This window comes from Cyrtonyx montezumae, unplaced genomic scaffold (assembly GCF_038088225.1).
Source record: "Cyrtonyx montezumae isolate F1298 unplaced genomic scaffold, pur_monq_1.0 scaffold_4, whole genome shotgun sequence".
NCBI classification, from domain to species: Eukaryota; Metazoa; Chordata; class Aves; order Galliformes; family Odontophoridae; genus Cyrtonyx; species Cyrtonyx montezumae.
This window is the reverse complement of record NW_027072045.1, coordinates 28,366,134-28,380,349: the sequence shown is the minus strand read 5'-3', so window position 1 is coordinate 28,380,349 and position 14,216 is coordinate 28,366,134. Positions and strand designations below refer to the sequence as shown.

At 38.2% G+C, this 14,216-nt stretch overlaps 1 protein-coding gene across 1 annotated transcript in view; it reads right to left on the bottom strand.

The window, feature by feature from the left end:
• LRMDA (leucine rich melanocyte differentiation associated) overlaps nt 1-532 on the bottom strand; it is a 632,273-nt gene extending 631,741 nt beyond the window's left edge. Inside the window, exon 1 of the mRNA XM_065746534.1 lies at nt 465-532. Coding sequence (XP_065602606.1) covers nt 465-494 — 30 coding nt within the window. The 5' untranslated portion in view covers nt 495-532. The remainder of the gene's footprint in view (nt 1-464) is intronic.
• Between the last annotated feature and the right edge of the window lie 13,684 nt (nt 533-14,216).

The window sequence follows — 14,216 nt, the reverse complement described above, 5'->3', positions numbered from 1 at the left end:
CCTCCGTTATCACATGTGCACTTACAGGAATTCCACACTGAAACAGAAACCAAAGGAACAACCCGAGGGGCAGCACTTCGGCCAACAGCATACCATTATCTGAGAAAACCGAAGCTTAATTCCTTTCTTCCCACAGCCCACAGCGTCGGCAGGCTGGCTGAGCGCTGGAGCAAACTGGGGCGTTTGGAACACCGCAAGGCCACCGGACCCCACGGCCAGCCTGACCGCCACTTAATTGAGAGCCACGCTGAAAACCGAGGTGCACCCCAGCGAAGCTCAGCAACGAGGCGGGTCTGCAAGAGCTGCGAACGAGAAGCCCGAGCGCCCGGCGCGGGGCAGCACGATCGCGGGCGGGAGGCGGCGGCGGCGCCTCCGCGGGGCTCCCGGCGGCAGCAGCGGCCGCGTCGGGGCGGGGAGAAGCCGGCGGCAGGTGGTGCGGTGCGCGGCGGGACGCGGACACTTACTTGCGCTCCGCTCACCACCAGCCCTGCCATGGCGAATAAGGCCGGGACGGTGCTCCGCAGGCGGCGGCGGCGGCTCGGGGCTCACGCTGCCGCTTCCTCGCGGCAGTCAGCTGACACAGGCGGAAGCGCGGCCGGGCCGCGGGAGGGGGCGGTGGCCCCTCGGTTCCCGGCCGGCCCCGCAGCCAGGTGAAGCCCTACCGCTTGGAGCCGTGCAGGGACCCCGTGTGATGGAGCCGTGCCAGGACCGGCCCCGGGCGCTAGTTCTGGACAGTGCTATCGGATGGGCAGCGACAGGTTGGATTCCTTTCCCTTTGAACGTCTGGAGTTGCTTTCCACTTAGTGTTGGTTGGGTAGAGTGGGGAAATCAAAGGCTTTCTGAAAGAATTCTGAGACTTTTGAAGACACTTATTTTTCTCAAGCTTGGCTTCTAAATCCTATTAGTCACCTACCTGCCTCCTTAGCTGCCTAAGCACCTTTAAAAATCTGTTTCTTTATTGCTAATAGAGCATAACTCACTCTTGCTGAAAAGCAGAAGCATGCTGCGAAGAGAAACAAGTTGCAGGAGGTATGTGTTCTGTACTGCAAACCACCTTCTATAGTTTATTCACCAACACAGCAGAAACTAATACTATACTTGCTGCTCTGCCTCATCCTATCAACATTCCTGCTACAGCCGTGGCATCACCCTTTTCCTAAAGCCGTTCCTCCATTTGCTCTGACCGCTGGACAGGAAACAATGAGCAAAGAGCTCCAGGAAGGAAAAAAAAAAAAAGGCATCGTACATCTGTTATTTTAATTCATTGCATTAAAATGAGAAATGGGCCAACATGCAGAAAATCAAAATGCAATCAGTGAACAAACCTGCTTTGCATAGATCTAACTTTCCCTGAATAGTCCAAGAGACAGAAGAATCAAACCCTTCATCCACAGCAAATAGGCAGATCCTAAACTGATGAATAAAAGTTCTGTTTCTCTATGTAAGAGTTTTCCATCAAGGCATAGTTACTAGTTCAGGTCATCACACAGCACGCTTCAAACAATCAGTGCCTGTGTTTATTTATTAGATCATGTAGCAAATAACGTATGCCAAGAACAACAAGTGCTATGTGAACTGTAAATTTAAACAAAGCAATACAGTCTACTCTTCTCTATCTACCTCTTTTTATCTCTTCTTTAGTTACACGTGTGTGATTCCCATCAGAATCCCACATAACTCAAAGCACAAAGTGGCCTGCTATAGGCAGCTGTATTTGTCTTAATGGAGTAAATTCAGCTCAATACTACACTCCTGTAAAATTGGAATAACTATACTGAAAACAATTTAGCACATCATTATCCATATTATTAGTATTAATTTTAGCAGAGTGCTAGCTGTCACTGTAGAGAGATCTCTGAAGAAAAAAACCCCACCTGAGTAGTTTACCAAGTAGCACAGACAAATAATAAGTCTGTTTTTTCCACCTTCTTACGTTGCCAATTGCATTAACCTGCCATTGATCCTCCTACTTACTAGGCAAGACCTTGTCTAGAGGGAGAAGTTGCAGGTCCCGCTCCCTAAACTCGGTGACTTAAATTGACTTTATCATCTTTTCAATCAGTTTAGCTGAATTTTGTAAATTACAAAAACAATTTAAGGAGGTGGTAAACTGTTTTAAGTGCACCTGGCTTATAATCATTCTTTTAAAACCAGTTAAACATTTTCTTGTATAGACATGGCCTAGATTATTATCTATCATGGATGTACCCAGATCCCACAGCGTGTAACAAACGAGGGGTGCTACCAGCCTGTTCTACTGCATAGGAAGGGAAAACTACACGCTTTGCAGCAGAGAAGAGAGATGGCTGCCCTGTTGTGACCCTAGACTTTGAAAACTTACATTTCAAACGTGCTAACTCTGCTACCAACTTCCTCAATGACCACGGGGAAATTTGTTTTGGAACCTCAGTTGTGTTTTGTAGTTTCTATCACCAGGGTTATCATTTTCAGAAGGGAACTGGCAGTGCAGCTGTCCACCTATGGAGAAGTACTTTGTAACATCTAATTTGAAATTGCAACTACGTTATACCATTGCCTTAGATTTCAAATACACCAGTCAGCGTGCTTATTTGTTGTTGCCTCACGTTATTAGGAAGCTATAATACATTACACTGTTACAAAAATACTTAGCTATTGAGTCTCCTGATCACTAGTCTCATTTTATGGCATGGATTCCAGATCACTAAGCCTCTGGTTTTAGGATGCCTGTAGGGCTGAGGTGGGTTCTCCATCTCACTTCCTCATAACCTCCCCGTGGTCACGCAGGTAAAACCACAAGGTGGTACACAGTCTGTACTCATTATATTTTCCCTCTTGAGCAGAGGAACGTGTACTTCTAGTGGATGAAATACTGGTTTGTACAGGTGGAGGAGCCATTGAACCAGTTTCTTTTTCTTCAAACCATTGAACCAGTTTCTCCACAGCTGAGACACGAGCCTGTAGAGAGGAAGAGAGACAACCTTCATATAGTCAAAGTAGGCCAGCCTTTTAACCACCATTGCCCTTTTGCTACCTTTCCAATTCATTCCTGCTAAGATGCTGGCATACAATGATGGTGCACTCCATACAACTACATCTCCACTACTGATCGCAGTGTTGATTGATCAGATGCTGATCATCAGCATCATCTCACAGCAAGGGTTTTAGACCGTTAAGAAGCTGCCCCTCATTTTAGAATATTTTTTTCACCTTGCAGTCTGTATTTATTATTTTGAGCATCACAGAAAGCTACCTTCCTGAGTCCCAGCCCTGTACAACCTGAGTCATCGGAATGTTTTCTTTAGCTTTGGTAAGAGCTGCCTACACGAGTAAGGCTTTAAAGGACTAAAGGACTAAATTTGCACTTGCAGAACATATTTTTATTGGTGGTTGCTTAGAAGCTGAACATTTTGTGAGGGATCTTTGTTCAGATTGAAATAATTTATAGTAGTGGGGCTTAGTTGACCTTTGAAATGTCTTTTTTTTTTTTTTTTTTGCAGGTTATATACACACAAAGTATTGAAAAAAATCACTTTTTATTTAAATGATCAGGGTTTCACCACACAGCTAGAAGCAGAAATAGGCATTTTTGTATGGGCATTCAAATATGGTTTCCTTACATTTTCAGCAATGTTTGGCCTAAAACTTCAGTAAAAAAGCTTTTTTTTTTAATGTCATTTTTCTTATACAGATACAATAAATTAGTTACACTAGTGAAACACACTATACTCTCAGTATATATTATTTCACATATATATAAATTATGCATTGAGCAGACCTCTTTCTTGACAAAAGAGCACTGGATAAAATAAAATGTAATAATAAAATCATGCCCATGTTATAAAATCTAGCCCCTAAACAACTGGAAAGCAGTCGACTGGGAGCATGGCAGATACCTAGCAGTCGCTTTTCTAGCAGTTCTTCACACAACGACAGAACTTCAGTTTTAGCAGTTATGAACCTAAAGCGTATACATGGTAATGGCTTTTAAATCTCATTTGATTAAAATGATTAGCTAATACGTACCAGCAAATGTAGAATTGCACCTAGAACCAAACAAATCATATTGTTTTTATATAAAACATACATGCAGAAGTGTTTTCCTGTTTAAAACATATGTCAAAGGTTTATAAGAGCAAAAAGTAACAATTCTGATTGCTTTACTAACTAGAAGTTCTTAAAGCATTCCTGACCAAGCTGGCCCAATGGAAATTTTCCATCGTACAGCACGCTACATATGCCTGCATGTCCATGTACACAATCATCTTACATTTCAAAGTAAGTCAAACAACAACCTCCTGTCTTCTAAAACAGCCTAGAATTTCACCAGACAAAATGGTGTGCTGTGAACAAACCAGGCTTTCTGGTTGTTTTTTCATTTCAACAAAAAAATCTTAGCCAGCTCATAGAATTCTCCCCCTCTGACCATCAGAAATCTTGGCTCAGACTCTACCCATATAACTCGCTTGTTGATGTTTGCAAAGAAAACATTGTCTCAAAATATTTGTTAGTAATTTTCCAAAGGAATACAATGCTTAATACAGAATGCATCGATTTAACTTAAAGAGATTGACTGTACTGCAGACATTTTTATCCATGTTACCAAAGAAAGGGGAACATTTTATTCACACACAGCTTCACTTAGAACTGTTTTTGTCCCAAACAGTTAAGGGGGATACATACTGTTCAAACTAGTAGATTCAGATGTCTCCTAGGAAAGAGCATTATTAGCACACTCTGCCGTGAAACAAACAAGGAAAAAAAATGCACATGATGGAACAAAGACAAAACATGACAAAGTATATAGATTAATCTCATTGACAGAGACAAAAGGAAATACAGTAATGATGACTTCATTTGATATTTCTATTCTAAACTGCTGGAAATTAAGTTTTTCTTTTCCTATCTGTGATCTATTTCTTATATTACCACTTATAAAGCCATTTAACAGCTAATGATAACTTAAAAGGATTTGAAGAGCAAATTATGCATGCATGTACACTCAATGCACTACTACAACTTTTCTTGAACTATATTGCTATAACAGTACAATACAGTTCTATAAAATTTGAAGATAAGAACGTCCACTTTCTTTTTTTCTCTTTCCTCTGCTGCTGAATTAAAATGATGAGAAAATGATCAGAGTATTTCTTTTTTTTTTTTTCTTTTTCTCTCTCTCTCTCTCTCAGAAGTGAATATCCACAGTGGATATCTGAAACTTCACAGGACACTTTTTCATAGAAATCATAGTCTGTCTTGGAAGGAACATCAGAAATCATCTAGTTCCAGCTCACCTGCACTAGATCAGACTGATCAGGAACTCGTCAAGCCTGGCCTTGAAGATCTCTAGGGATGAGGTCCCCTCATCTACACCTCTCTGGGTTCTCAATCTTTTTGCCCAGAAAAGAAGCCAATGAAAAATGGTAGAACAGTATTCTATGTGCCCATATAATACTTGTGAATTTGCTTTGAGTTTAATACTCTTAGTTAATGACCTCGATTTACATCTTCCATTTCTTCTGCAGACTCCTACAACAGAAAGGAGGGCTAATATTTTTATTTCATTTAATGGTTTTTGCATTTTTTTTCTTTTCTTGCAACAGAGACACAATTAGTCCAGTGTTAAATGTTTCCTAAGAAAACCTATTTCATCTTTAGAGGAAGTATTAATTTAATTTAAATAAGAAAACAGGTAATCTGGTAAGAATTATAGATGCTAAGGCAGGCCCAGACCTCTCTGTAGAGGGTGGAACTGTGGCACAAGGAGCTGTTGTTCCCTCTTGTGTAGCACACACATAGTACAGCATATGTGCACTATGTGACATCTGTTCTTCTACTCCATTTAGAGAAGAGCTAGTATTGCATTAAAATTGGTTTTAATTTTAATTAAACTGCTACTTAATTCTAGAGTATTCCATTTTATATTTACTATTAGCACAGAGCAGCTAGATTCTGTGAGAGAGTCTATGGCTTTCAGAGTGGTCTAGATCATACTGTCACACATTTTGGCCACAATTTCCACATTCTACCTTAAATCAGAGTCTGACTCTTTGATTCCTCCCCTATTGTCAGGCAGAGCAAAATTATATCTAAAATAGCCTCTGGGATATATTTATTATCTTCCTACTATACAGCTGCGGTGCAGAATGAGCACACTGAGGGTACACAGTGATTATGAACAAACACGGCTCTGACAGGAATTTGCTCACTATTTTGTCACAAAACTACCTTGAAGTTCAGAATCTACTGACATCTTCAGAAAGCTTCACTTTGTAACCTTATTAGTGTTCTTCTAAGGTAACTTTGCACATAGCCTTTGTAATTTGATATACTATAAAGTAAGAGTTTTCAAAACAGAAAGCTTTGAACATAGAGAGAAAAAAACTTATGTTACCTATGGTCAGCTAGAAGTCAATTTATATATCCAAAGACCTAGGTAGATGCCCCAGCTGTAGATAATACACTGTCTTGGTTTGTCCTGTTGAGTATAAATGCATGGTGGCATAATAAGATTAAAAATATTATTCCTGGACAGGAAAAGAAGTCTAGCACCATCTTTCCTTTGCTGCCAGGGGACAGTACTTGCAAGGAAAAGGATGCTCCAGGTTGAAGGGTAGTTATTCTCTGTGTGTCCCACCTGGAATATGTAGCACACCAAGGATAAATGCTGCCAAGGGACAACAACAAGCTCTGTAGATTATTGCAGGATTTTGAGATAAATACATATGAAAATCAAAGACAAGATATAATGTTTTAAAATAGCTTAGAATTCATGCAGTCTGAATGTTTTGTTTTGTTTTCATAAAGCTAACATGAAGAGTGCCAGGTTTATCCTCCTGTCCACATTCAAAGGCCTGTTGCTAGCCATGGAGGCACAGAACACTTCATAAAAGATCATAAACATTTTTCTACTGGAAAGTATTTGGTAATGTTCATTTGGAAGTTGTTACTACTACTTCTCCTGTAATTATATGTTGCACACACACTCACAGAAGTGATTTTTTCAGAGCTCAAGATGACTGACTCCCAACAAACACAAAGTGCTGTACTTTCCTACAGTCCATTATGTGTATGTGAATTTCAGGAGGACTGGCTACACTGTGATGGGGAAGCAAACTGTAGTACTGAAGCAACTGTCCATCTTTGTACATCAGTTCTTGCTTGCTCATAAGAAGCAACAATCAGAGCTGAGCAAGAAAGAAGATTAAAGCTACAATGAAGTCTAATTTGAGGCCATCAGACATTGCAATCCCATTATAAACAACAGGTTTGAGGCTTTAAAAGTTCCGTACAGTATTTTCTTGTTCCAGATCTTAATCACAATGTCTGTGGTAGAGGCTGCCTGTCGTACAAAGACAAAACAAAATTACTTCCAGAAATGTTTGAAGACAAAGGTCGAACAACAAAGAAAGTAGCGTAGAGGCTGGAGGAAGTTATAGCTGGGATGATTTCTCTTTTTCTAAGGTTCAGGTAATTCATTGTAGAACTTACATACTAAATCTTCTGGAGGGCTGGGTTTTTTTGTTTGTTTGTTTTTTGTTTGTTTGTTTTTTCATCTGATCCCATGGAAACTAAATCTACAGTTTATTTTGCTAACATCACTGCATAATAAGAGAGACCTGTATATAAATAGGAATCTACTATTGAAAAGACATGTTGGAAGAGGTTCTACGCCTGTCTTTACCCTGACAAAATATTGTGTGGCCAGGAACGATCTTGAACCAAGATGTGGAACTGCCTGCTGTTAGCAAACAAGTTTATTTCTTGCTTTGCATCTATGTACACATCCCTGTTTTTGTTTTGTTGTTTGTTTATTTTTCAATACGTATTTCTGAGCTGGTTATATTCACAAACCTAATGACTAGATCTCTTTTAGCCTTCACTTTTTCTAACTGAATTCATTATGTGGAAACCACAGCTTTCCACACAGATAACAGATGTACGATACTACTGCTGAAAAGAGACAACAAAGCAATTATGTACTCCAATCAGAAGACAACACAGGACAGAGGAGTGTGGAATAACTTCTATATGTGAAAGAACAAAAGTTTTACCTCTCTTTTTTCCAGTTCCAAAACCAGTTGCTATTTTTCTTTATACCTTTGAGTACCAAAGATTTCAAAAGAAACGTATGGAAGTTGCTAATGACGTGGATGACTACAAAAGAACAAAGCTCACACAAGAGGCATCATCTTCCACAGTTTGTTAAACTGCAACTTTTCCCATTACTCATTACTTTCATCCACCCAACCTTCTGGGTGAGGAGGGTTAAGTACAGTTCAGTTAGCATTAATTCTGCATCATCTAGAGACATCATGAGGAACAGAACATGCTAATTCATGATGCAAGATGGAAGAGCTGAAAACAGAAAGTTATGGAAGTATATTCTCTTAAAGCAATATACTGCCAACTAATAAAGAGAGATACATATACACCTGACAAGAAAGCAGGTTTTATACTTCTTGGGAATGAAAGGAAAAGTGAGGGAAATGGGGATGGTTTAGTTTAATTGCCTCTTTTTGAACCTTCTTGCCTTCTTGCCTTTAGGCTTCTACTTTCTTCTTCCATGCTCTGTATGCAAATACACTAACACAGACATCCTTCAAACCCTATAACAAGCATAATCCCATTTCCTAGGAAAGATGAAGCAGAAAGATGACCTAACTGTAGCCTGTGGATTCCACAGTACCTTCTAGTTCTCCAGAATATTTTTGTCCCAAGTTCTCTGGCCCTGCATCTAGCACAATTCAGTCCAACATTCAGTTTCTCTAGAACATGTATAAGCTAGTAGAAGGACAAAGGAGCCCAGTGCAGTTGGCTGGGTATTTTTGGCAAGGATGTGCTTTTTTAGCAAGAGAATGGCATTACTGTGAACAGAAAATACATGGAAAAATCTCCAACCTGTGGGTCAAGCAGGCCTGTAATATTGAATTCATTACAACTTTCCAAATGCTATCCCACTTCTTGTTTCCCAAAATTTCTTCAAGCTCTCAGTAACATACAAATAAATAAGCCCTCCTTGGTTTCTTTGGTGAGAAATGCAAAACAAATAGCAAAGTAAAAACCAAGGGACTTCCATTTTACAATGAAGAGATTATTAGAAGCAGGCAAATGCTAAAATAGAGAAAATTCCTTATTTAATTTTGGGATTAAAACTCTGATTCCATACGTATAAAGAGTATCTGAACACGTTTATATTTGGTCATAATACTGGCAACCACTCTGAAATCACAAGAGAAGAGTACAGAGCTTCAAATTACTATTGCTTTCGATGGACTGTTAATAATATAATATAAAGATTTTCATGCTCAAGTTTCTTGCTGGAATCCCAATCAGATGAGTAAAGCTTAGAAGTTATGGTCAGCTGATGGTGTTGGATAACATAAGACTAATGAGGAACAAAGTATTTCAGTCCCAATGGAGAGAAATCCGTATCACAAAATCTGTGTAGAAATACATAGCACAATTGACATACTTGACTGAATGGCCATAAAGAGTAAAACCTCTTGAAACTCTCTCAGGCTTTTTCTCCAGATTAGACTTCAATCTGGAAAAAAAAAAATGATACTGTACAGTCTTCAGTTTCAAAGTTGATAATATTTCAACACCATGAACTTACAACAGCAAAAAAAAAAAAAAAAAAAAAAAACACAAAACAAAAAAAAACAAAAAAACCCACATAGTTCTGCTTTGGAGCTGTTCTTTTTAATAAAGGTTATTCTAGTGCATTTGGGTGACATAATAGCTCATGTGATTATGCAGCAAGTTAAATTACTGTGCTACTTTTGGCTCACTTACTGAAGATACTGCACCTTGTTAGGACAACATTCAGTGAATTCTGTTAGAATCAAAGGCTAAAAGGGATCCAGCATGGATGTCACTGTTTTTAACATTTGGTCACAGTAATACTACAAAAATCTCAATACCAAAACAAATAAAACATTTCAGGAAGTTTAAGTATTATTATCCATAAAATTTTTGCCAATTAATTGCTCCCCCCCACACACACACACCCCTCTGAGAAAAACAAACGAAAAATTGTTTGGTTTTGGCGGAGTCACTAGATTTATGTGACAAAACCCAGGAAAAAGGAAGCTGTCATGAATATCGTCATGGATCAGAACTACAGGACAGAGGAATAAAACAGCTTGCAAAAAAATGAGCTGTTAGAGAAGTGGCACAAACCAACAAAAACCACTTTATTCTCAGCTCAAAACTCTTGAGAAATATGCACAGCTAATTCTCATGATGAAGGGATAGAAATATATCGCCAGACAAGTTTCTAGCATTTTTTCCCACTTTGTCATCTGCCTTAGAATTCCCTACCAAAACAAAAACAAAACAAAAAAAACCCAGCTATTATACTGTAATTTTATATGTTCCACTTGAAGAAGACTGTTTGTGAATACTTTTCAAACCACTAACCAGTGAGTAACAGAATCTACAAAATTCCACAGGCTTGAGAACCTTGCGTTGAAGTTAGCAGTCATGGATAGCGATAAGATGCGTCCAATGGCTTGCTTAACCTTATGTCAATTCATTAACCACCTATTAGAATATATATTGATAAACCACTCATCATTTTAGGAATTAAAACCTCATTTCCTTTACTCAAGTACATACCCCCCTCTGGCCCACATGCTACTGGCAGTACCCAGTGGGCAGAGGTTTCCCCCAGCCTGACTAACCTGACTAACCCTTGGTGGCTAACCTGGATCCTTTTCTCCTTCTAACTTGATCCTATAGTTAAACCTGACTTAGAAATCATCTTGGGGAAAAAAAATAAATTAAAACTCTTCATGAAGTGAAGAAAAAATATATATATACCTCTAATGAAATAACTTCATAGGTGCAGTAGTATTGCATTATTCCATATCTTAAATTGAATTAAAAGTTAATAAAAGCTTACATTCAGTTCTTCCTTACCATCAGTTTTTCATTATGAAAAAATGCATATGTTAATGAAATTACAGAACTATCTACACTGTCACAAACAGAAAGAAGTTCTGATTATTAGAATCACACGTGGGAACATCTTTTGTTACTGAAGAGTTCTATTTAATCTGTTGTATAGTGATGATCAAAAATAGTTCTGTTTAAGCAGAAAGTGAAGAGAAAAACATTCACAGAGAACTAAATAGGTAAATGAACAATAAGAAGATTTAGACAAGTCTACCGAAAGATTTTAGAGATTCTATTTTATGTGTACACGAATATACACATTTTCATCATACAGGCCCATAAACTCACATACTGAAAATAACATTTTCAGTGTTTCATCTAAAGGGAAATTCTGCTCATGTTCATCTTTTCCTTCTAGCGAATAGAAATACATGTTAATTTCCTTCTTCTTTTACTGCCTGTGTCAAATAGTATTCACTATTCAGTATTATAATTTGTCTTTCAGTGGGAAGATTATAAGTAAATGTGTTTGCAGAAATTGTTCATAATGATTGGTTCTTAGTGTTTTTTACATTGGTTATTTTAAAATATAAAAGAAGTTGTACCTAACATTTCTAAAGTGTCATTTGCCTGAAAATTTCACGACATTTTAGATCTATTAATCAATTAAGCCTTACTATACCTATCTCAGTTAGGCATGAATATTCCAATTTTACAGCTAGTTACGCTGAAAATAGCTCGAAAGGTTAGCTGTCTTGCTAATACTCAGGAAGAGGGATAAAACCCAAGAATTGTAATCGATGCTCTCTATATAATAAAAAGTGAAAAGTCTTTTCCCTCTAGAAGAATGGAAAAGGCAAAATTAACGAACAGAAGTTTGGGCTTCTATAGAATTTTTACCTTTCCCTGTTAAACAAACAAACAACAAAAAAAAACCTGTTGACGAGACAAGAGTGTAGGAATCACTTGAACATATATATAAGATGTTCCTCAAGCTGTGGTCCCCTAGACCAAGGGAAAAGTAGTTGTATAGAAGTATTATACAACTACTGTTCTGTATGCACCTCAAGAAAGATCAAGGGAATTCAATTTTGGAGAAGTTTCTTCAGCTGGCTACCTCAGAACATATTGAGGCCTGAGCTTATGCTTGCCTGAGCACTAAAAATGAAGGTACTTAAATGACATAGTTGCATAGTACCATATCATGTTAATTCTGGCAAACCTGTTATTCCAACGCCACTAGATTTTTTTTTCAGTTTTCTATGCTATTTTCAATAAGCAAGTGAGAGAAAAATGACCCTGCTTATCCCATTTCTGAATTACTGTAGACTGGCACTGGTTACAAAATAAAACCACTGTGTTTCCAGCTTCCATCCTGTCCCAAACGGATTAGTTATCACCTCTGGGTAACTTTTCTATATACACTCAAGACTGAGATAATGAATTCAATATTGGCTTGTTTAAATATGCATTTCTGTTTTTACCTTGAATTGCAATCCTTTATTTCTTTGAATTTTTTAATTTGATTAAAAAAAAAAAACTATACTTATTTTATATGAGACTGAATATGCTTTTTATACGTGAAGGAAAAACATTCTGCTTTGTAATACTGTGCTTGGCTTTATACTGCCACTCCTCTCAGAGGGCTCAGTGACAAATTACGGTCCTTTGGCATTCTCTCTGTTGCAGACTTTGCACCATATGAGACAGGGATCACACAGAGGTGATACCGTTTGATCTTGATGTTCTATCATCATCAAGACTGTCACCACGTCTATGCACTAAACAGAGTGAATCAAGATTGCAGAGGCAACCTCCGTTCTGGCACTTCCTCATTTTTCCATGCCTGACTTAGCATGTTTAATGTTCTTTTCATTTACAGTCACTATAATTGTCATTGAGGTTCTGAGCCAGATACTTTGAGTACATCTATAACACCTTTCTATCAAGGAGAAAGCCCTAGCTCCAATTCCTATTTTAGTAGATGGGCTGATCTCCAAACTGGTTCCACAACGATCCTTTCCTATCTCCAGCCACAGGACACTCTAGTGCTCTGCGAATATCGTAATCACTTAATCAATGCTTCATGTCTAGCAAGGCTTGAAGGTACACTGTAAAAGCAGCGTGCACCCAACACAAAGGGTTCATTACTTACTGGCAGCTGCTAGTGTTCCAACAGCCTTCTAGAGGACACCTAGAGGATGGTCATAACACCACAATGTCTGGCAGTCCCAGCTTCCTCAAGATGGAAAATTGGTTTGGCTTAGAGGAAGACCTAGCATCAGATTTGTGCCCATGCATACCCTACCAGCTATAGGTTCCTAAGGTCATGAAGACCTTCATCCACCCAAAACAAAGCTCCCACACCAGGCTGCTTGACTTGAAGCACGACAAAGAGTTAAACTGTTTTTATACACACTTCTCTAGCATAATACACTTTCAGCATTTCAGGTAGAATAAAAGCACTTAAGTTAGTTCACCAATTTGCATAAGTAACTTAAATTATATTAAAAAGATATTATGATCAAAATGTTATTATTAGAAACTAACACTTTGAAAACAGTACCTTCTGAAAAATGTTTCTGTCTACTTTTATAAATTATCCAAGTGTTGTTCCTCATCCATTACTGACAGTAAATACCTGAGTGATATGCATTATGCATTAAATATTTTTATAATCATTCAGAACTATTTGTATTAAACAGTGATAGCAGACATTCATTTAAGGTTTAGAAATGTTAAAGTTGATAGCATACAGTAGGTATCAGAATATCATAGATTAGATTGTGGTAGATATCTTCAGGCAATTTTATTTATACGGAGTGGAAGGGGAAAACTAAACATTTTTAATCCAAAAAAATCTGCTCATGATTTGACCTAAACTGATAAAAGTCAAGATGTTCATCTCTGAACTTGTCACTTTGAAGGTGAACCAAAAATCTTTAGCAGTAAAGGGCAAAGAATCAAAACCAGCAAAAAAGCAGGCATAAAAATTTCCTATAACTTTACATTTAGAAAATGAAAAACGGAGCCAGTAGCAACTATCTCCTTTGGCTGGAAGTCAAACAAAGCCTGCATCAACAATGGCTTTTAGGTACCCTGGCTTTTAGGTACCCTGCATGAAGAATTAGGGGGTGTCTCTATTATAGAAATCCAGTCACACAACTGGTATTTCTGCAGAATCAACAGAGAGGATGTGAATGAGCTGTTCTCTAATTATTCTGGCAAGGCAGAGGAGGACATTCTGCACTTCATTCTCTGGTGTCATCAGTCTGACGTCTTTATAACCATTAAATTAATTTTCTCTACCACGGGAGTCTGTTTCGGTTCTTAAT